The following is a 23,742-nucleotide window of genomic DNA, read 5'->3' on the forward strand; positions in this document are numbered from 1 at the left end:
TCGTCTGTGAAATGAGAACAGCGCCAGTACCTCCCGCTAGGCTGTGTAGGGAGTCTATGAGGTTCTACACGTGAAGCTGCCCGGCTGGCACTCTGGGTGTTTGGTAAGTGTTAGCTTTTTTTTTTTTTTTAAATATCTTGTAATACCACTTTGGGAAATGGAGCTCTGTAAAACGTGAAAAATTAGGCTGAAGATAAAAGAAAACTGAAATGCAGACCAGTCTGGGGGAGTTTTATTGTATTCATAAAGGAAAAAGTAGGTCAGAAATTAAAAAGGATTAACTGGATGCAGTTGTGTCTCAGCTGCAGGGAGCAGAAAATAGAGGCAGAATCTTCATCCTTGGGAATTCCTATTGCAGAAAGAAAGATAAAGCTAAGTCTGGGGGCACTGAAATCAAGGCAAGGTAGGACAGGACACTTGGAATTAGGGTGACAGTAACTCCAGTGTTGAGACTGACCGACTCTCAAGACGACCTCAATCTTAGCCCCAGTTCTCCCAACCCACTCCCACTGAGAGCCTGGGAAGTCACTGGCCCTTGAATAAGCCACTTCTAACTCCCAAACAGGGTTATATGAGGTCATTCTTTCTAGCACACACATTCACCACATCCCTTACCATTTATCACAAATTAAATAATCCACTGTACAAGTATTTGTTTAATTTCTGTCTGCTTCAGTGTGTTATGAATTCCATGAGAGCAGAGACCAAGACTGGTCCATCCACGGCTGTCCCCTCAGCCCAGAACCTGGCCATCTTTGGATGATTTTTTAAGATTTTTTTTATATGGACCATTTTATTTTCTTTTATTTTTTTTTTCTTTTCCTTTTTTTCTTTCTGCTGGCAGAAGGCAGAAAAAAAGGGGAGGGAGATTTACAGGGGGTATATGGACCATTTTATAAGTCTTTACTGAATTTGTTACAATATTGCTGCTGCTTTATGTTTTCATTTTCTGGCCACAAGGCATATGGAATCTTATTTCCCCGACCAGGAATTGAACCCACACCCCTTGCATTGGAAGGCGAAGTCTTAACCACTGGACCACCAAGGAAGTCCCTAGATGACTTTTAAGAGCTGGGAAGATGGAGAAATCTGAACTTGTTAACTTAGGGGACTTTTACGTGGACATAAAGCGTGGTGGGTGTGAAAGGATACTAACTGCCAAATCATTCTACTCCACACTCTTAAGGTATTAATGTAAGAATTAATTCAGCAGTTCTGTTTTCTCAGCATCCCTCCCACCCCATCATGTCCTGGTATTTGCAACAGTTGAGCTGGAGGGGGAACAATGGCGGGAGCAACCTCTGGGGCCTTCCTGCTGCTCTACGACTTTCAGCTCTGTGAAGCCTCTGGCTTTTAACATACAGGAACAAAGCCTGCATTCTTAGGACGTGGCCCTCCTTGGGGCCACTCTGCCCCACTGCGGCCTGGTGGGAGCCCTGAAGCAGGTGAATAGTGACCTAATCCCAGTGTGAGAGGCACTGGGCCGGGGCGGTGTGGTGGCGGGGGAGGCATTATTCTTAGGGACATTTATTTTAACAAAGAATTCTATTCTCCGGGACCTTGGTAGTCATTGGAGCAAATCTGCTCCCTTCCCAGAGGAGGGAACAGGGAAGATGACTTGCTGTGGGCAGAGACTTGGCCACACAAGCAGACCTGGGGCTCAGGTGTCCATCCGGCCTCCAGGGTTGGTTCTCACCTCTGCTGTTTTCTGCCTGTCAGCCTGCTGCCGCTTGCATCTCCCCAGGACAATACTTGGCCAGATCTCTGAGCTCTCGGTGTCTAATCAGGCTGGGAAGAATGCGAGGGGGCACATGGAGAGCTCTGCTGGGAACTGGATTTTCTTAATAGTTTGGGCTGGAGGTGTCTGGCAGAGTCACGCTGGGGCACGTTTGTGCTCACAGTTCAAAAATTGGGCTCTAAAATGCAGCACAGTTTCTGCAAATAGTCATGTCATTTTGAGGAAATGGAGTTCGTGTGAAGGGCTCTGGGGAAGAAAGGCAGGTCTAGGGCCTGCCTAGTCCCTAACTGCGGGCTAGCTACTGCCTCATCTTAGTCTCAGTTTTCCTCCTCTGTAAAATGGGAAAACTCATTCCTGATCTTCCCTGACTCCTACTGGGATTGTGAGGGTCAGGGAACTGTCATTCCCATCTCTCCATCTCACAAGTGCTGCTCACAGTCCTCCACCCAAGGGTGTTGGGAGGGGCTGGCCTCCCTTTGATTTTACAGTTTGATGAACTTGGCAGGGGATCCAGGGCATGCGTTTCAGACCAGGAGCATCAGAGTCCCCTGGGACTCTCATTCAAATTCAGATTCCGGGTCCCACTCTAGGACTCTTGAGTGAGGGACATTTCTGGACACAGACACTGAGGCTGGCCTCTGGCTACACACTGGAGATACAGGAGTGGATGACGGCCAGTCTCCATCACACATGTCCCCCCTTCTTCTGGTTCTTGATGTAGGGAAGAAGGGACCTCGTTCCCAGTTTGCTTGGAGAGGAGGAGAGTCCTTTTCCTGGCTACCCTTGGGGACAGAAGCCTCTGAGGTCCCTCAGTACACACATGTGCAGACCTTCACACTTGTGCACACACACATATTCCCACCTGCGCTTTTGCAGCAGGCTCACCAAGACGCTCTCCAATGCCATCTGCTGTTGGTCTGTCCACACGCCGTCCACCTGACGGCCAAGCCGGCCCTTTGCTCCTTGCTCCTGGTTTCTCTCTCTGTTTGATTAGACGAAGAGAAACAACAGAAGTTATTGTTTGAGTAGGAAGCGGAGGAAGCCTTGGGAAAGGTCAGGGCAAAGGGCGCAGAGCGGGATTGCATCCCTCGGCCTATTGCGATATCTGGCATAGACTCTGGCACCCAGCTGAATTAGACTCAGCAACGTTTAAGAAGACAGTGTGTATAGGAGTGAAGACTATAGGTTGTGAAGCACACATTTGCAAAATATCTTCCCACAGATGACTTATTAAGTACAAAGGAGAAGATATTAACTCAACAGAGGAGAAACCTGGCAGGTGTCGTGTTACACAAGTGATCAAAGTTACCATCACCAATGGGACAAATGGACAACATGCTCCTCCAGACAGGATGCGCTGAGCAGGACACAACATTACCTCTGTTGCATAATGTGAATCTATTCATGAGGAAGCACCCGGCAAACCCAATATGAGGGACATTCTATGAAGAACTGTCCTTTACTAATAAAAAATGTCTGTGTCATAAAGACTGAGGAACTGATCCAGACTAAAAGAAACTAGAGACATGACAACTAAATGCCACCTGTGGCTGGATTGAGTCCTGGATGAGGAAGATCAGTAATTGTTACAGGGACTTCCCTGGTGGTCCAGTGGTTAACAATCCACCTTGCAATGTAGGCAACATGAGTTCAATCCCTGATGGGGGAACTAGGATCCTACATGCCGCAGAGCAACTAAGCCCGAGCCCCACAGTTACTAAGTCCGTGTGCCACAGCCAGAGTCCATGAGGCACAATGAAAGATCCTGCGTGCTACAGCTAAGACCTGACGCAGCCAAAATGATTTAAAAATGTTTATAAAGGACATTTTGGGACAACTAGTGAAATTTAAATATAGACTTTAAGTGATAATTATACTGTGATTATAGAAGAGAGTATCCTTTGATTAGCTATTAGGAGACACACAAAAGTACTTAAGGATAAAGGGTCATGATGACTATAATCCACTCTCAAATGGTTCAGCAAAACAATAATACTCATAATCATACCTGAGTTTGTGTATGTATGTCTAGATCTGTATCTAGGCATAGAGAGAGAGAGAGAGAGAGTGTGTGTGTGTGTGTGTGTGTGTGTATACATGCTCAGTCTTGTCTGACTCTGCGACTCCATGGACTGTAGCCTACCAGGTTCCTCTGTCCATGGGATTTTCGAGATAAGAATAATGGAGCGGGTTGCCATTTCCTCCTCCAGGGAATCTTCCTGACCCAGGGACTGAACCTGTGTCTTCTACATCACAGGCAGATTCTTTACCGCTGAGTCATCAGGGAAGCCCCAGATATAGAGTAAGCAAATATACCCAAAAATATTAGGAATTATTGACTCTTAGGGCAAGACATGTAAAAGCCCTTTGTACTATTTCTGCAACTTCTCTGTAAGTTTGGAATTTTTTCAAAATGAAAACTAAAACAAGTTCAGGCAGTGGAGTCAGGCTGATTGGATGCTAATTCTGCCACTCATTGGTGTGTGTCCTTTAGAAGCTATTAATGTAGCTTCTGTATGATGGGGGTGAGAGAACATCCTTTGTAAAGTTGTTGGAAAGAGCACATAAGAACCTGAGAATAATTGCTGACACTACCAAGGGCTTACTCTGCACTGTGCCAGGTATGTATTAATGAACCAGTGCAAAGTCTTTTTCTGGTAGAGCCAGTCAAGTGGTGACTGCTGTCAGTGACTGGAGCCCAACTCAGGGACAAGCACCTATGCTTAATGATCATTTATTAGTTAAGGGTAAGATGAGGTTCGACACTGGAGCCCTTCTGCCCTGGCAAGTCCAGAAGTGACAGATGCTGTGCAAGCGAAGAGACCATACTTGGTCCCTCCAAATCGTGATGCATTGGGGGTGCAGGGAGAAGTCACAAGAACGCCAGCTCACCCCTGCTGCCTGTTCATGATATCCTGGAGTAGCTTGCGGGCAGACAGCTGGCCCAGAACCTTCCGGTAGCTGTTAGTGAAGATGGCATCTGCATACCGTGGGATCCTAGTAGAAGGAGTCAGAGGTCAAAGGGTGGGGCAGGAGGCCCAGGGGACTGTGCTCACTGGGTCTCTGTGAGGTCCTTCTGTCACCTCTTGCCCTGCTCATCCCCAGAGAGGGCTGGAACCAGGGCTGGGTGGTGACCTCTCTGGGGCTCAGTCTGCCTCCCTCCCAGAGATGAGCAGCGGAGGCTGCCTGAGGAGCCAACTGGGGACCAGCTCGATTCTGCATCCTTAAAGCACCTTTCTTGCTTCTCTCGTCAGGACTGCTTACCTGAGAGGCTGGGAGGGCAGGGAGCCATGGGAGCCGCTGCTGAGGGTGAGAGTCACGAGGAAGAACACCCAGAGCAGCATCCTTCACCCCTGTGCTGGCACCTGGGAAATGACAGACAGGAAGAAAAGTCAGGCATACCCATAGACACTGGGATGCCCTCTGCTAGCTCTGGCCCTCGGCCTGCCTCTGTGCAAGCTATGGTTCTTGTCTTTTGGAAGTTGTGGGGTAGGGAAGACGGAGCAGACTCAAAGTCTGACACACCTGGGTTCAAGTTCTTCCTCTGCCAGACACGAGCTCTGGCCTCATTTTCTCCATCTGTAAAATGGGCATGATAAGTCTATGCCGCTGACCTCACAGGGTTGAACATACAATGAAAGACAATGGTGAGACTACCTCTGCCTGTAGGGCATTCTACGTCGGACTCAGGCCTCAGCAAGGAATAATTATAATAATGTATGCTAAATCGCTTCAGTCATGTCGGACGCTTTGCGACCCTATGTGCTATAGCCCACCAGGCTCCTCTGTCTGTGGGGATTCTTCATGCGAGAGAAGACTGGAGTCGGGGAGGAGCAAACAGCTTCTCGTATTTACCTAAGTCTCCCTCTGCCCCAGTGTGGACTGACAGTGTTGAGTGAGGTTAACAGCTCAGGCTCTGAGTCAGAAAAATCCGAGTTCACATCCAGGCTCGGTCATCACCAGGACTAGGGGCTGGTGTGCACCCCAGGACTAGGGTGTGCACCCCAGGACTAGGGGCTTCTCCTTTCCAGACCTCAGTTTCTCTATCCATAAAATGGACTCAATAACTGGGCCTACTGCAAAGGGTCATGTGAGCATGAGCTGAGATGAGGCACCGGACGTGAGTGGTTGGCACACGGGGGATCCTTCACGCACTCCTGCTCTGAGGACCTGCTCAGGGGGCAGGCTGTCTTGGTTTTGTGTAGAGTTGGAGGGAAGGGAGAATGGCTGTGCCTCTTGCTCCAGATGTTTAGATTTTGCCTAAGAGTTTTAGCCCTGGAAGAGACCAGGGACCTGGGGAGCCTGGAGGCAGAATCATCTCATAGATCACATAATTATCCTTAATGGGAGCCTGCTGACACCGTGCTGGGCAATTAGGAAGACAAGTCTACAGGGGACAGAGCCGCCTCTGCTAGGGCTGTGCTCTGCTATCAACCCGGACCGCGGGGTGGAAATCACTGGTCTCAGGGAGACTCGGTCACTTCAGGGTCAGGACTTCCCATCTCCCAGGAGCACCCCCCTCTCAGCAGGATGTCCCCTCTAGGGGCATATGGACCCCTCCAGAGGCTCAGCCAGCCCCGGAAAGGGCAAGAGACACCTCACGGCCCACCTTCTCCCTGAACAGCTCCATTTCCGGTAGGTCCTGCTCAGAAGGGATTTCTGGCAGGCGGGGCCAGCCCAGGAGAAATCCACTTCCATCTCTGGGCTCACATCTCCTCTCAGGGTATCACCCTCCTTCTCCCAGACACTGGGTCTGGACTAAACCCGGGAGGCCTTGAGATCCCAGGAAGTACCCCCGGGGACTGTTCAAAGCTGCTTGAGACCCTTGCACCCCCAGAGCTGAAGGAAGTGGCCATCCAGACCCCAGTCATCAATCCCCTCTTTGATGTGCCCCCCCCCCTCCATCCCCCTCCCCCCAACAGCCTATGGTTCAGTTTCAGCACAAACACTGTGAGGGACAGGGAGCTCACTACCTCCAAGCCAGTGTGTCCTACTTCCAGGCAGCTTTTCCTGTTCGGAAGCTTTTCCCATTGTGTCAAGTCCGAGTCCCCTTATCCTGCAAATACCTGTTAAGCTTTTACCACTCTGGTAAGAATCGGGGCTAGAGAAAAGATGAGACCATGGCCTCGCCTTTGATATCCACCGGCTGTTCCTCCCAGACCTTCTGTACCTTTAACCACACAATGAACCCTTTAGATGCGTTTTGCGTGATTTAGACCTCGGCTCCCCAGATCAAGGATTTTTAGCCTTCTGTCCTCATCACACATTATCACACCCATCTTTCCTTTCTGAACCTGGTTCTCTGTTGGAGTCTTCTAAACAGGGAGATCTTTCGGGGCAAAGGGGTCTCCTTGACATGACCACTACTTTTTCTGCCTCCCATCTGCAGCCTGGGCTTTCTTGCCTTCTTTCCGACTGCTCTTTCAAGGACCTGAGCACATTCAGGCTCGCAATCACCTCTCAGAAGCCCTTGGCATTCCACTCCCTTCAGGGCAAAGCCCAAACCCCTGTTTTAGGCATAAGCGCCATCCCAGCCTCCTCAGCCCTTGGCCCTTCTCTCAGGGCTGGCACAAGGGATTCCCAGCCCCTGGGACCCCTGGCCCTCACAGCCCACCCTAACACTCGCCCTTGGGAGCAGGTATCACAAGCTCTAGTCTTAGACAGCCAACGAAATGAGCCCAGAGAGGAGAAGGGCCTTTTTTCCATGGTCCTCCATCAAATTAGTTGCAGAGTGGGCACTTCAGAATGGGCCTCCCGCTCTGCACGGCGGCCTCTCAGATACAATCCCCTATTCACAGGACTCCCTATTGATGGGGGCGCTCCAGAATTCATCCCCTGCACATGGAAAACAGTTCTGAAAAGACCGAAAGCTTTTGTTCTTTGTTACTGAGTTTCTGGGGAGGAAACAAGGGGGACAAACAGGAACACCGGCTTGGTTGGCATGTCCCTGTGAGCATCAGTGGTTTTAGGGAGCTGAAAATAACCTGATATTGGCAGACTTTGGGAGTCAAGTCACAGTGAATCCAGTAACCCCAGGTCATTCAGAGTGAGGCTGGGCAACCTCATAATCTGGTCAACCAAGCGGTACAATGTTTGCCAAAAACCACATACCCCAGGGATGGGTCAAAACACCATTGTAACCTCTGACCCGTGAGAAGCTAATCCATGGGGTTACAAAATCCCATTGGACAAAGAGGGAAAACAACAAGAATCATCTAGTTTCTGGTATGATGAGGATGGAGATTGTGCTGCTAGGAATAAAAAAGTGGTTATGGCAGACAGCTTCCACAGGGCCAGTCTAAGAAAGTAGAATTCACTGAATTAAATCAAGCATGAGTCCAAGAACACCATCAACACCTCCTGGATGGCTCTGAAGGCATTTTAGGATTTTTCAGCTGTCATTATGTGTATCAGTTAGCTCTCCACTGTGCTTACAAACCAACTCCGTGATTAGATATATTTGAGGTCGTCTGGACTCAGGATAAATGGGTACTTAAGCTACATTAGTTGGCACATTTTGCCAGACTTCGTGCCAGGAATGCTACAAGAATTCTGCAGACAAACCTTCAGTTAACAACAGAGCTAAGGTCTCAAGTACCAAACCAGCAAGGCCACTTTTGAATTTCTGAAAAAACAAAAAACAATCTTTTACGTCTCTTAAATCTTCTGCTATGTAATTTAAGAACCCTAAAGCACTGACGTCCTGATTCACTTTATAAACTGTTTCACCACTAGTGTTCCAAGTCAAAGGAGATCTAAGTTATTCATGAAGAAGCATCTTGAATGGTCATTCAAAAGAACGACACCTCACCTTCTTCCAGAGAGGGTTCGAGGCGGCTTGCGATAAAAGATACAAATACTTTAGGATCATTGAAGTCTGGGTTGAGAGACAAGTGTGGGGGTAATGGGGTACTCCAAGGGCAGATAATCATGTCCAAAACCTAAAATAAGGAGCGCAGCTACAATTGAGCGAGAAAGCAAAATGCTATCAATTTCCAGGCAATTACGTTGAATCGGTTCTGAGTGATCGGTGCGAGGTACTGATTTGCACAGCCACTTGGTTCCTTTCTGAAGAAAGATAGTGTCAGTCGCTCAGTCGTGTCCAACTCTGTACAGCCCCATGGACTGTAGCCCTCCAGGCTCCTCTGTCCATGGGGTTTTTCAGGTGAGAATACTGTAGTGGGTAGCCATTCCCTTCTCCAGGAGATCTTCCTGATCCAGGGATCAAACCTGGGTCTCCCACATTGCAGGCAGATTCTTCACCATCTGAGCCACCAGGCAGAATCCCGTGCTTGACAGGAGAATTTTGCCAGGTGATGCATTTGTCCTGGCAGCCCACCTGACACACCCTTGAAAAAGCACGGAGACCTCATCTGCCCCTGACAGACCACCTGAAACCTGTCTGCTGCCACTACCCCATGGACTGAGGTTCATGCATTCAAGACAACCTCAAAACGGTACCCACCGTCCAAAGCGTATTCCCGAGCCCCTAACAAGGGGCCTCAAATGTACTCACCAGTCCAGGGGCAGAGAGGATGGCAGTGTGCCTTTTGGATGTGGGGTCTCTGAGTTGGTGAGAAGCTCAGTGCTCTCACCCCCATCCCGTCCAGCCCCCAGGGCCACCCCCACCCCCCGCCCGCTCACCTCCGAGCTGGCAAGGTCTCCCTCTGCACTGAGAGGTTGTTCCAGCTCCACGGGCCTCAGCGTCTGCTCCAGCGGCTGCGTGGCGCTCCCACCAATTATACCTTCATTTTCCTGGGCGTTGTTAGCGTCAGAGGATCAATTACTCACAAGTCCGCCAAAGGATCATTTTTAGCATCACATTGACAAACCCTAATAGGGGAGAGAGGTTTTGCCCCTTGCAAACGAAGATTCATATTGAACTTTATCTTGGAAAGGACAGAGCGAGAAGTTATAACATTATTCCCAGAGGAAGTGTCGAATACGGCTCATCTAATGATTGGAGTACTCCTAACAGTGAAACAGCCAAGGGTTCATTTACTCTCTGAGATTAAATGAGCCTTTTAAAAAGTTCACATTATCTTGTTTTGTCCGTGTGCAACTTTATTTCACTTGAGGACAGTCAACTTTACGGACGAAAGTGTTTTTTTCTCCCCTTAGTGAGGAGAGTTGTTCGCCATTTCCCTTGTCTTCCAATTATCAAAATGTTCCTCTATTTGACTTAACCTCTTGTGGTCACAGGCCGGCGTAGGCAGCTGGCCTGGGGAGCATCGATGTCTTGTGTCGAGGCGACCAAAGTCGATAGCTGCCTCTGAGGGTTATGGAGTGAGAGGCAAGAAATGAGAAGACTTGGGAGAATTGTACTTCCGGATTTCTCTAGCCTAAAGCTAAAGAATCCTCAAGAATGGCATGAAAGCGTGGGAGGCAGAAGCGATGCTTTCCCACATGGCTGTTGTCGAGCAGTGGAAATGGCTTTGAGCTAAGCATCCAGACACCTGCTGCCCTCCTGTGTCTGTCCATCACTACCTCGGTGACCTTCTGCAAGGTACTGGTAATCCTCCAGGCCTCAGGTTCTATACCATCAATTTCCTACTCCCATCCACAGTGAAACAGCAAAGGACAGTAGTTTTCAAACTCTTAAAAGAGTTTGAAACCAAGATCTTTCTTTGGAAATCTAGGGAAGTGCAATATCTTAATCAAACTTTTTCAAACAGGGCTGATCTGGTTGAAGAGCAGGGAGTGGAGACTGCCTTTTAGGACACACTTCCACAGTTCACAGTTAGAATCGGTCATTTCTTTCTTAATTAGTTAATTGGCTATATCCGGTCTTAGTTGTGGCATGAGGGATCTTTTGTTGCAGCACACAGACTCTCTAGTTGTGGCATGCAGGGTTAGATGCTCAGTGGCATATGGGATCCTAGTACCCTGACCAGGGATCGAACCCTTGTCCACTGCATTGCAAGGCGATTCTTAACCACTGGACCACCAGGGAAATGCCAGAGCCAGGAGTTTCTGAAGGAACCTCTTAGCAGTGATACTTTGTGATCCTGCTTCTTAGCTTGCACTGAACCAAGTTCCTGGCACAGAGCAAGCATGGGATGTTCCCCAGAGAAGCAGAGACTGAGTGACAGGTCTCCCTGCAGGCCTGAACACAAAGCGGTCAGGTCAGGCCAGATCCCCAGGGATTAAGGATGGACTGATGGGTCACAGCAGCAGGCGGCAGATGGAGGAGTTGGGAGCCCCTGGAGTAATGGGAACTCACACAGTCCGCAAACATGAAGTGGGTACCATGGAGAGCTGGGCACCCTGAATGGACACCAGACCAGCGTGCAGATATAGGACACAGAGTCAGCTGAAGAATCCATGAGGATTGAATTCAACCTCAGTGGAAGCTCTGTGACAGGGGTTGTGCTAAAGACTTTGGGCCTGATTTCAGTTTCCTCATCTGTAGAATGGGAGTGATGGGGCTCAACTCGTGAGGCTGTGGGGTAAGGAGTACCTGTGACAGTGGATAAGATACAGACCTGGAATAGAATAAGCCTCATCAATGAGCTCTTACCACTGTTATTATTATTGCTGTTATAAACGAGGAAACAGGCACAGAGAAGGTGTCCACTTTCCAGCAGTCACACAGCGGGCAGTGGCAGAGCCAGGACTCAAATATTTCTGACTTGCAAATTTATCGATCCATGATAAGCTAATATTCCATAGTCCACCAATTCTTTATTTAAGAGATCTTTTATTTACGTATCTATTGAGAGACCCTTGGACTGCAAGGAGATCAAACCAGTCAATCCTAAAGGAAATCAGTCCTGAATATTTATTGGAAGGACTGATGCTGAAACTCTAATACTTTGGCCACCTGATGTGAAGAAATGACTCATTGGAAAAGACACTGATGCTGGGAAAGATTGAAACTAGGAGGAGAAGGGGATGGTAGAGGATAAGATCGTTGGATGGCATTACCGACTTGATAAACATGAGTTTGAGCAAGCTCTAGGAGTTGGTGATGGACAGGGAAGCCTGGTGTGCTGCAGTCCATGGGGTCACAAAGAGTCAGACACGACTGAGTGACTGAACTGACGGATTTATTTATTCGGCTGCACTGGGCATGTGCAGTTGTGGCATGTGGGATCTAGTTTCCTGACCAGGGATCGAATCCAGGCCGCCTGCATTGGGAATGTGGAGTCTTAGCCACTGGACCATCAGGGAAGTCCCCATAGTCCACCGATTCTTATTCTCCTACTCCCCCTTTTTTAAAAGAGCTTTAACTGCTTTATTGAAGTACAATTCACGTACCACACAAGTCACTTGTTTGAAGTCTACAGGTCAGTGTTTTCATAAGTTTATTCAGTTGTACCACCATCACCTCAGGCAAGTAGACCTAGAGATGGACACACCACTAGATGTTCCAAGAATCGAGAAAAGGGAGAAGTCACAGTAAAGCTGGGAGAGCATCAGACAGGAGCAGAGAGAAGCCTAAAATGGGAGCAGGCGTTTGGGGCACAAATGGATTTGGATTTGAAAATCAGTTCTGCCACTTGTAGGCTGTGTGATCCAGGTCTAGGTGTTTCATCACTTTGAGCCTTAGTTATCGAGTCTGTACAAAGGGTGTGATAACCTCTGCCTTTCCAGGTTGTTATGAGTGTCAGAAATATGCTTATAAAGTGTCTGGTACTTTTGGTCAGTGTTAGCTATTACTGCAGTTCTTATGAACAGAGCTGAGCTCTGAAAAGCTGGGTGCCATCCTGGGTGATGAGCTTAATTTGCTGTAAATTTTCAAACCCATCAAGGAAGAGGATGGAGGGAGGAAGCCAGCATGAGCTTTGAGAGTGAGAGCTCAGCCCCCTCCACCAGTTCTGGCTGCCGGCCGCCTCGGAGAGGGGTGGGAACAGCCCGCTCGCCACCCGGCTCTCTTCCCAGGACGGGTTTTCACCCAGCGTTAATTAGCGATCATGTCTGTGTGTAAGGGCTGGGGGCTCGAGCTATGGAAAGAAAGCGCCCCAGAGAAAGGCTGGCTTTAAAAGGCTCCAAAAGGCTAGGGCAGTGAGGCTCCACTGAGATACAAGCCGTGCATTTGTGCTGCAAATTTCCAGTGTGTTGGAGCCAGCCATTCAAAGAGGGTGATGCTCAAGGCAGGGGCGTCGGGGTAGGGAGGACAGAGGAAGTCGACAAAGGGGGGCCTGTCCGAGGGCCTCAGACCCTGCTTTGTAAAAGCTGCTTTCACCCTCCCTGGATGATGGCTGGGTTCCCAGCCTGAGGTGACTGTGCAGGCATGGAAGGCCTGGACCCCAGACTCCCAGATTCCCATGACACCCCCGGCACACCCCCCCACCGCTCTGTGCCTTCTTGGCCTGTTTTTATGGAGTCAACCTTGGCAGATGTCACAGGAGTGCTCCTGAGTGCCATGTCAGGGGGTTCAGGGTTAGCCTTGTTGGGTGGGCTCAGGCAAAGTCACGTGACCTCCTTGAGCCTCAGTTTCCTCTTCTGTGAAATGGGGCCAATGGGGTCCTTTCTCCTACTTCATGTCCTACCTAAGCAGAAGGGCCTGTGACTGAAGGGTGATCCAATCACCATTAGACGTTCATCTCTTTCTGGAAAATTCTGCATTTGGGAAGGTCATTAGAAGAACTCTTTATAAGAGGTGACATTGATTATATTTAGCAAATCAATTAAGTGACTGTTGCTCAGAAACGTTACTGCCATTAGTATTTTATTTAAAAAAAAAACCTTTATTTTTTGGCCGTGCTGGGACTTTGTTGCTCTGCGGACTTTTCTCTAGTTGCAGTGCACAGGCTACTCTCTAGTTGCGGTGTGTGGGTCTCTCGTTACAGTGGCTTCTCTTGTTAGGGGGCATGTGCTCTAGGGTGAGTGGGCTTCAGTAATTGATATTCCCGGGCTCTAGAGCACAGCCTCAGTAGCTGTGGTGCATGGGCTTAGTTGCTCCATGGCATGTAGGATCTTCCGGGATCAGGGATCGAACCTGAGTCTCCTGCGTTTGGAAGGCAAATTCTTTACCACTGAGCCATCAAGGAAGCCCTCCCATGATTATTTAATCAGTCACCTTGCTTGCAATCTTTGGGCCAGCCCCAAGTCAGTTATGGCTGTGAACCATTGCTGGGCTGGTAGACCCAAGGCAGCAGGAAGGCTGTTCCCAGCTGACCCTTTAGGCAAGCTTCCTGTGGTGAAGGTCTATCTGACCACCCTTCAAAACATGCTTTGGATCCCTTCTCTCCAAGAAGCTTTCCCTACTCATCTTGCCTTGTGACTCACAGATTTTATATGTGGACAAGTATCTTTCCTGAGACCCTTGGGGTGTCTGGGACCAGACGTGATTCGTATCTGAGTTCCTCAAAGCATTTAATTTCCTCTAGTTCTATTGAGATACAATTGAGATGTAAAGCTTTCTGATCAGGTCCCTAAACCAGTGGCATGGGCAGCCTGTTAGAAATGCAGAATCTTGGGCTCCATCCCAGATGACTGAATCAAAAACCAAATCCTCTTTGTTCCAGGATTCTGAAGGCATCCCATACCTAAGACAGTCTCTGAACGTCCTGTGGTTTTCCCACCAGGAGGAGGGCTGTGACTGCAGGCAGCCAGGAGATGGCGCTGTTCCCCAGTCATTGACCATGTCGAGCTCTGGGAAGAAAGCCAGAGGTCCCACAGCCAGGGCTTTGTTCCTTGTGAAATATTTCACCCGGGAGCACTGCGGGTCCAGGTCAATTACTTCCATCAGGCCATGCACTCCTCAGCCCCTTGCACCGCCCGCACCCTTATCTTTCTTTACCCAGGTCCTGCCCTGGGTTCTCAGCTATGTTTCCAGTTAGAAGAGGCTGTGTGATCCCCAAGCTCAGCCCCTGTCCCAGGGTCCCCGGGAAGAAGCACAGAGAAACAGCACTTGGGGCCTCCCTCTGGCCTGGCTCACCAGCAAGAACGTGGCCGGTGAGGACGAGGGCATCACTTGGGAGGCCCCTTCTCACTGGGAGACAGAGTTGTTGCATTTTAGTGACAACAGGACCTGCAGACACAGAGAGAGGAAGTTCCCAGTAATTCAGTATCTACAGAAAAAACCCAAGGCCTGCCTGGGACTCCAGTTTCCAGTTTCCCATCTGATGTGGGTGACCCGTACCAGGGACCGGATTATGACTTCACTTCCTGTCTGTGGTCAGAGTGCAGCTCAGGGAGCTGCATTAGCCATGGAAGGGGCAAACCTGGCCAAAGAGCCCTGACTCCAGACTGCAAATGGCGCTGCTGGGGTTTCCCTCCGGGTCCAAAGCTCCCAGGCTGGCCACATCCTCCTGGCCTTCCCTGGCTCTGCATCATTTGGTCCCTGAACACGCAGACCACAGAGCAGAACGAAGATCAGCTTCCACTCTTGGCCCCACTCCTTTTTTTAAAATTTTAATTGGAGGCTAATTACTTTAGCTGGTTTTTGCCATATATTCACATGAATCAGCCATGGGTGTACATGTGTTCCCCATCCTGAACCCCCCTCCCACCCGCCTCCCCATCCCATCCTCTGGGTCATCCCAGTGCACCAGCCCTGGGCACCCTGTCTCATGCATCGAACCTGGACTGGCGATCTATTTCACATATGATAATATACATGTTTCAATGCTATTCTCTCAAATAATCCCACCCTAGCTTTCTCCCACAGAGTCCAAAAGTCTGTTCTTTACATCTGTGTCTCTTTTGCTGTCTCACATATAGGGTCATCATTACCATCTTTCTAAATTCCATATATATGCGTTAATATACTGTATTGGTATTTTTCTTTCTGACTTACTTTGCCCTGTATAATAGGCTCCAGTTTCATTCACCTCATTAGAACGGATTCAAATGCATTCTTTTTTTTTTTTTTAATGCATTCTTTTTAATAGCTGAGTAATATTCCATTGTGTATATGTACCACAGCTTTCTTATCCATTTGTCTGCCAATGGACATCTAGGTTGCTTCCATGTCCTGGCTATTGTAAACAGTGCTGTGATGAACACTGGGGTACATGTGTCTCTTTCAATTCTGGTTTCCTCGGTGTGTATGCCCAGCAGTGGGATTGCTGGGTTGTATGGCAGTTCTATTTCCAGTTTTTTAAGGCATCTCCACACTGTTCTCCATAGTGGCTGTACTACTTTGCATTCCCACCATCGGCCCCATTCTTAAAGCTAGAATTCTCCTCTAACTGGGGAATTTGCTCCTACTAGATGTCTGAGACCTGGCTTCTTGACTCCTGTTACTCCAGCCCCTGAGTCAGCCCCACTCACCACCACCTAATCGTTTACTGGAATCTAGCTGCCCTGGTTACAGCAGTGTAGCAATAACATCTCTCTCTCTCTCTCTTTTTTATTTTTTATGTGGCTGCACTGAGTGTTAGTTGCTGCATGTGGGATCTAGTTCCCCAACCAGGGATTGAACCTGGGCCCCCTGCACTGTGAGCATGATGCTTACTATGTGTTACTCATGTAATGTACATGACCTCATTCAATAACCTTAAAGGGTAGGAGCACAAAGTGACCTCATTTTATGGTGGAAGAAACTTGAGCATTGGAGCCATTGGGTAACTTGTCCGGTCTCACACCGACCGTAAATGGGGAGGCCAGGGCTAGAAGTGGCACCTGTCTGCTACCGCACATGACTTACTGCCTTCTACCCCAATCTCAGCATCTTTTTTTTTTTTTTTTCGGTTGTGCCACAATACTTGTGGGATCCCAGTCCCCCAACCAGGGATCAAATTCAGGCCCTCGGCAGTGAAAGCGTGGAGTTCTAATCACTGGATCGCCAGGGAATTCCCCCAGCCTCAACACCTGGAGGCTGAGTTCTGCCTGCTCCTCACAACAGATATCAGGTTTCCCTTTGAGCAGTGTCAGTAGGCTCTCTGAGGACCCTGTGAGGTGGAATGATAAACGTGATAAGTGAGGATTTCCCAAGGCTGATGCCAGGAAAGTTGTGATGGAAGATGGCCATGCACTCATCATGGTGACAGTGACATTTCTGATTAACATGAGAACTTTGGTCTGCCAATGTCAACCAGGGAACCTGGAACCAAAAGTCCTGGGTTCACATTGGACCCTATTCACGCATCCCGTCAGGTTAGAGATGGTCTCAGGCACACCCAGGCGTTTCAGAATACTAATCAACGATAAAAATTCATCATTAGTTTATTTGCATATTTCATCATTCATTTCAGGCTCTCATCTATCCTTTGATAATTCATCCATCAGACATCAATTGTAATAAAACCTGCTGGGAGCTATACATTATGTTTACGATCCAGAAGCCAAGAAGTAGTAAGATGCAATTTAAATTAATTAATATTTATCAAGTGCCTGCCGGGTGCCATCACTGTGTTGGGGGCTCTGGGAGTTCCGTGAAGTGACTTTGGTGGAGACTTCCTTCTAGCTGGGAAGACAGGCAAACAGATCATTACATACCCTGTGATACATGCAGTCTGCAACAGAGGTGTGTGCCTAGTGCTATAGGAGAGAATAAGTGCAGAATTTGCTCCACCGGGGAGAATGAGAGGCTTTGCAGTTGTTCAGTCATGTTCGACTCTTTGCGACCCCATGGACTGCAGCACACCAGGCTTGCTGTCCTTTGCCATTTCTCGGAGCTTGCTCTAACTCCTGTCTGTTGAGTCAGTGATGCCATCCAACCATCTCATCCTCTGTCGCTCCCTTCTCCTGCCTTCAGTCTTTCCCAGCGTCAGGGTCTTTTCTAATGAGTCAGTTCTTCGCATCAGGTGGCCAAAATATTGGAGTTTCAGCTTCAGCATCAGTCCTTCCAATGAATATTCAGGGTTGATTTCCTTTAGGATGGACTGGTTTCATCTCAAGATTCTCTCAAGAGTCTTCTCCAATAGTTTGAAGGCATCACTTCTTCGGCGCTCAGACTTTTTTTTTTTATTGTCCATCTCTCACATCCGTACATGACTACTGAGAAGATGACATTTAGGCTAGGCCTTGAAGAAAGGGGAAACATTAATAAAGCATGAACAGAGTCCTGGAGGCATGATCCAGGCAAGCAGTTTGGTGTGACTAGTTTGAGGGTCCTCAGCTTTTATGTGCGTCAGGCCTGGACCCCTCCAGATTCAGTTGTCTGGGGTAAGACCCAGGGTTCTGCATTTCCCGCCAAGGCCCCATGTGTGAGAGATGGCCTGAGATGCCCAGGCCGAGGGCTTCCTTGGCAGCGAATGCAGAGGGTGACTCTGGAACAATATGCGCACAGGCCAGGCTGTGAGGGGTGTCAAATACTGAGCCCAGGAATGTGGAACTTTCCTCTTAGCAGAGAGAGCCCCAGGGAGGCCTTCCAGTCCAAGAGTGCTGGTTTGGATGGAGAGTTGTGCCAGCAGCCTGGAGCGGGGACTAGAAAGCAGAGGGGCCCCAGGGAAGGAGCCCAGGCGGAATGCTTTTACAGCTGGCCAGGCCCGCGGGTCTGAGCAGAGGAGGTGGTGGGAGCCCCTGAGGTGGATTTGAGGGACCTCTGGAAGACGGGCGCGTGGGGCTGAGGCAGACAGGATGGAGGCGGGAGGGGAGAAGGGGGAGGGGGAAAGAGGGGAGGGGTGAGGAGCCTACAGGGTGTTCAGATGCCTTGGGGGGGACAGATTAAGAGGAGGAGCAACAAGTTTCAATTTACATGTGTTGGGATTTTCAGACTCATGGCATCTCCACGAGGAAGTGGGTAACAGGCACTCAGATCCAGGCTGGACCTCCATCTGGGCAGACTGAGGAGTGTGGGGATGATGGGAGGGTTGGGTGTGAGGGTGGGGAGTGGGGGAGGGGGAAGTGGGGGGCGTGGTGGGACGGGAGAACTGGCACCGAGAAGGCAGTAGGAGGAGCCTCTGAAGAGCCAGGGCTTCTCTGGTACCTCAGTTGGTAAAGAATCCGCCTGCAATGCAGGAAACCCTGGTTTGATTTCTGGGTTGGGAAGATCCCCTGGAGAAGGGATAGGCTACCCACTCCAGTATTCTTGGGCTTTCCTGGTGGCTCAGCTGGTAAAGAATACGCCTGCAGTGTGGGAGACCTGGGTTCGATCCCTGGGTTGGGAAGATCCACTGGAGAAGGGAAAGGCTACCCACTCCAGTATTCTGGCCTGGAGAATTCCATGGACTGTATAGTCTATGGGGTCAAAAAGAGTCGGACATGACTGAGCGACTTTCACTGAAGAGCCAAGGGGCTTGGGTGGGATCCTGGAGAAAAAGATACACTTTCACGGCTGGTGGAGGCAGACTTTGAAAAAGTGAAGGAAAAGAACAAATTAGAAAAACAGGCTGTTGGTTGGTTGTCTACGTATTATCTCCACTCTGCAGATGGGGAGTGAGAACTAAGACACTTAAATGGCTTGTCCTCGGTCCCTCTGCTCATGAGGGTGGAGCTGGGATTTTGAATCTAAGCCTCTTTGGCTCCAGCATCTATAGACTCTCTTCTGGGCTGCGACCCCAGGAGGCAAATCCCACCCACAGATAGGGAATGCACAGATTCATAGATTGGGGGAGGGGAAGAGGCTGCAAAAGAAACTAGGGAATGCCAGTGGAGAGCTTTGAATGAAGGGAGCGGGTTTTTCTTTATCTCCCCCCATAAGAATATTCTGAAGCAAATCCCAGACTTCATATCACATCATCCATAAATATTTCAGTCCATATTTCAATATGATAAGGACTCACTCTTTAACATCGTCACAATACTGTTATCACACTTAAAGAAAAATCTAACTGTAATTCCCATTAACTGAACCTATTGAGGGCAATTTGACAAGACCTCAGAATGTGCTTATCTTTAGCCAGTATTGTCACAGAACCACGATAAGAAATTTAAATTTTCCCAAGATAATTACAGTGAAGGCTGAACAGGGGATTGGAAATGCAGGAGATTTGAGAAGCTCTGGGGGCTTGGAATGGAAATGTTATAAAAGAAAAAAAAAAAAAAAAAAGCCTGGAAAGGTTTGCAGAGTACAAAAGAAAAGAATCTTCTTTCCAACTTCCTTTTTCCTCACACAAGGGCCTTTAGTCATAAATGTGAAATGGGAACCAGGTCTAAAGTGAAATGAAACGGATAAAAATAACACAGTGAGTAGCTGCTAAACGTAACAAGACAGATTCATGGGGCTGGTTTCCCACTAAGGCTCTCCAGACCGCTCACTTCATAGATAAGGACTGTCTTGCAGCTGCTGTGAGGACATTTGCTTTCTGGGAGGTCCTGTGTATTGTTTATTACTTGGAGCATCAGCTGGACACGACCCTTCCCCTGGGCTTCAGGAAACCTGCTTTCTAGGTCCAGCTCCTCTATGAACTTGCTCTGGGATCTTGGCCAAGTTACTTCCCCTCTCTGAGCTGATCTGCAACATTAGGGTGTTAGACCCTAAGAAGTTCCCTTTTAAGCTTTTAATTCTGTGATTCAATGAATACCTAATGAAATGGCACTCATGCCCCGGAGTTTACAAAGCATTACCGGGGTACGGTATGATATTACCTGTGTCTGCAAAAGGCGTGGCTAACCTAGATGAAGGATGCCATGCTTTTATCATCAGGCGGGTTCGTGCTCCAAAATCACCTGCGGTTGCTCTTGGTTGAGACCCGGAAGAGATCTGAAAGGTGGCTCCATGTGAGCTCTCGGGAAAAGCAGCAGTGGATGGAGACCAGATGGAAACTGCACGGAGCCGTCCGCAGATGGAGCTGGTTGCCTGAGGCCCAGGAAGCAAATTGTAGAAATAAGTTTAAATGACAGCCCGATGGTTTTTGTATGGCAGGTAAAGGGGTTGATGGATGGCAACCAGGGATTGGAGGCTGAGAGGGAGCTACAGGGAAGGGGCCGGTGGGAAGCTGTCAGATCATGTTGCCATATGCTGCTGGGATTCTGGGCCTCGGCCTGGGGAGCTGCGTTCAAGCAGAATCTTAGGACTTGGGTTTGGTGGGGAGCCAGAGGAAGCTACATGAGAACGTGAGCTGGAAGGGGCAGAAAGGTAGGGGAGAAACAAAACAGACCCCGTCTGGGGCCAGAAGAGCAGCCTTTTCCAGAAACCCTGACCCCCCACCCTTCCCCACCCTCACGCTGCGGAGAGGATGTGTTGAGCTCAGCTCCAGCTGCCGTTTCTTTTCTTCAATTCCTCTAATGAGCTGTGCTCTTTCCTACAAAGAGCTTTTGCCAGAGCTGTGTCATCTGCCTGGAAGGTAACTCTTCTCCTCTGGTCAACTTCCACTTAGACCTCAGCTCAAACCTGCCACCTCCAGGAAGCCCTCCTTGATCTCCCTATCTAAGACAAACCACTTTGTCTTTAGGTCCTCACCACCATTACATACTTGAAAAAAAAAAAACCACCAGCACTCTTCACTGTTTATAATTTGTCATGTATTTATGTGATCCTTTTTTATTTTTTGAATCTTTATTCGTTTACTTATAATGAAATTATGGTCTAAATATCTCCAACATATAGGAAACCAGAGGATACGTTTGTACAAAGTCGGCCTTTCAAGTATTCAAAGGTAGCAAAAATGATAGTTTAGTATCTCATACTACTGGTTTAGCAGACCAGCTTCCTCACTTCTACACATCAATATTTGAGGCAAAAATGTTCTTTTGGCAAAACCTGTAATGCTAAGAGAAAGGACAAGCTGCAATTTCATAATGTGAGCCTTTTTTAAAATTCAAATTTTGAAATAACTTCAAGCTTTCAGAAAAATTCTAGGAATAATATCAGTACAAAGAACTCCTTCCCATATACTCTGTCTCCATTCAACAATTGTTAGTATTTTGTCTCATTTGCTTTATCATTTTCTCTCTCTGTCTCTCTCCATGTATGTATATATATAATAGATTACATGGGTAATATATACAATCATAAATGTATAGATAATATATGATATATGATTATTTTTCTGAGCTTCTTGAGATAAGTTGCAGATATCTTGCCCCTTTACCCTGAAATACTTAAGTATTATTTCCTGAGAACAAAATCATTCACTTAGAAAACCACAGCACAATTAAACTGTCTGATTCTTTGAATAACGTCTGTCTCCTTTTACTTAAATGTAGGCTCCATAATGGCCAGGGCCACACTTGCCTGCTGCCCACATGTGCATCACCCATCACAGCGTCTGGCACATCTCTGGTGCTCTACAGATATTTGTTGAATGTACAAGAAATCCTGAATTTGAGGGTACCTATCACTAAAATTGCATTCTGCCCCAGCCGGGAGCTTTCTCACTCGGGATGCTGTGTGCACTAAGTGGGGTTGGGTGTTTGGACTTGTCTGCCTGCTTCCATCTCTGTGGGGCGTCAGAATCCCACTGCGGGAAATTATAGCACTGAAGATTTGGCTTCTGTCAGTTTCAAATCCTCTCCCACCAGCCCTGGCTCTAGCTCAACCACAGTCCTGACTGGCAGCCGCCTTTCCTCTGGCCCCGTGACACCTGTTGGCCATCACACCCAGTTAATTGGCCCCACGAGAGAGTTCTGGCAGAGGCGGCTGGTATGCTGGCCAATCTTTCCAGGCAATTGCTTGTGTGGGGCATTGGCCTCGGCTTTGGAAACTGCCCTCGAAGGCCTTGGCCCACCAGGTGTTTTGGGCTACCTTACAACCCACACTGGGTGTTGTAGCTCCTTAGTTAACAGAGGAGCTGATGCGGGGGGTGGACGTGCTTTACCCCGAAAGACTGAAGCATTATTTCCTGTTTCAGGGCGAGCGGGAGGTGGAGCCCAAAGCTCATGGAGTCCTCAGTACAAGAGGCCTTTTGAGATGGTTAGGATGGTGGTCTCCAAGCCTCAGTTTCTGTACCTCCTGGGAACTTGTTAGAAACGCTCCTCCTCATAACTATTGAAGCTGAATCTCTGGGGATGGGTACGCAATCTGTGTGTGTGTGTTTTAAATCATCATTATTATTATCATTTAATTAAAAACAATTTTTTTCCTGCTGCAGTAGGTTTTCATTGTGGTTCGCGGCTCTCGAGTAGCAGCGCATGGGCTCTAGCGTGTGCAGGTTCCCTAGTTGTGGCGCTCAGGGTCTTTAGCTGTGGTGCGCAGGCTCAGTTGCCCTGTGGAATGCGGGATCCCCGTTTCCCGACCAGGGATCGAACCCGTGTTCCCTGTATTGGAAGACGGATTCCCAACCACCGGACCATCAGGGAAGTCCCACAATCTGTGTTTTCCATCCCTGGGTTGGAAAGATACCCTGGGGGAGGGCATGGCAACCCACTCCAGTATTCTTGCCTGGAGAATCCTCATGGACAGAGGAGCCTGGTGGGCTACAGTCCATGTGGTCTCAAAGAGTCGAACACGACCGAGAGGCTAAGCACAGCACAGCACACCAGGGGATTTGGCTTCATGCTCAGGTTTGTGACCCTCTGCTCTAGGCTGACCCCACCAGTTTTCAAGGGAGGACCTCAATCTTCGGGAAGGTCACCTTGACACCTCCTCTCATGCAGGCATCTTCTCTGCTCATTGCAGCGTATCTGCAGCTTGCTGGTGGGTTTTTTTTTTTTTTTTTTTTAATGTTTTCAGAATCATAAATAAGCTTATCACAGGCTATCACATCACCATGGCAACCTGGCAGCTGGCTAGAAAGAAGCAGGTAGCGCAGCTGCCTTGGGGGCTCAGTGGCACTAAAGTAATTGTGGATTTTTTCTCTGCCAGTCTCTGCCTGGCCTCTTTGTTTTTCTCCTCTTTTCCTCCTCCTCTCTTCTCTGTTTGGCCCTTATTCCTCTCTCATCTCATTAGGAGCAACATGTGTTCTAATTGTTTTAGATTTTCCAAGGGCTGCCAAATCTAACCTCTCCTTTGAAACTAACAATAACATCATGAAATGGGCTGATGTGAGTAGGGCTATTTTACTGCTTTTTTTACATACCCATCAAAATGCTGTATTAAAAAAGTTCTTGAATTGATTAATTTATATTTTGATAAGGTACCTGCATAGAGTACAAAATTCAAAAGGTACAGAATGGCACACACTAAGAGTAAGTCGTGGACTTCCCCGGTGGCCCAGCGGTTAAAAATCTGCCTGCCAATGCAGGGGGCATGGGTTTGATCCCTGATCCAGGAAGATTCCACATGTGGT

General features: G+C 48.5%; 1 protein-coding gene across 1 annotated transcript; it reads right to left on the bottom strand.

Annotated features, from left to right (window-relative positions):
- Positions 1-221: 221 nt before the first annotated feature.
- On the bottom strand, positions 222-7,115 carry GHRH (growth hormone releasing hormone). Its single transcript, XM_043884893.1, has 5 exons — positions 7,033-7,115; positions 5,003-5,103; positions 4,631-4,735; positions 2,601-2,720; positions 222-349 (listed from the first exon to the last, which is right to left on the bottom strand). Exons 2-5 carry the CDS (start codon positions 5,080-5,082, stop codon positions 334-336), a joined length of 321 nt encoding a protein of 106 aa, XP_043740828.1. The 5' UTR covers positions 5,083-5,103; positions 7,033-7,115; the 3' UTR covers positions 222-333.
- Between the last annotated feature and the right edge of the window lie 16,627 nt (positions 7,116-23,742).

This window comes from Cervus elaphus, chromosome 23 (assembly GCF_910594005.1).
Source record: "Cervus elaphus chromosome 23, mCerEla1.1, whole genome shotgun sequence".
NCBI classification, from domain to species: Eukaryota; Metazoa; Chordata; class Mammalia; order Artiodactyla; family Cervidae; genus Cervus; species Cervus elaphus.

What these genes read in the sequence shown, in the direction of transcription:
- GHRH (XM_043884893.1), bottom strand. Translation starts at nt 5,082, where the DNA reads ATGCTGCTCTGGGTGTTCTTCCTCGTGACTCTCACCCTCAGCAGCGGC. An exon ending in CTGCCCTCCCAGCCTCTCAG is followed by an intron (nt 4,736 to 5,002) that starts GTAAGCAGTCCT and finishes TCCTTCTACTAG; the next exon opens with GATCCCACGGTATGCAGATG. An exon ending in ATCATGAACAGGCAGCAGGG is followed by an intron (nt 2,721 to 4,630) that starts GTGAGCTGGCGT and finishes CTAATCAAACAG; the next exon opens with AGAGAGAAACCAGGAGCAAG.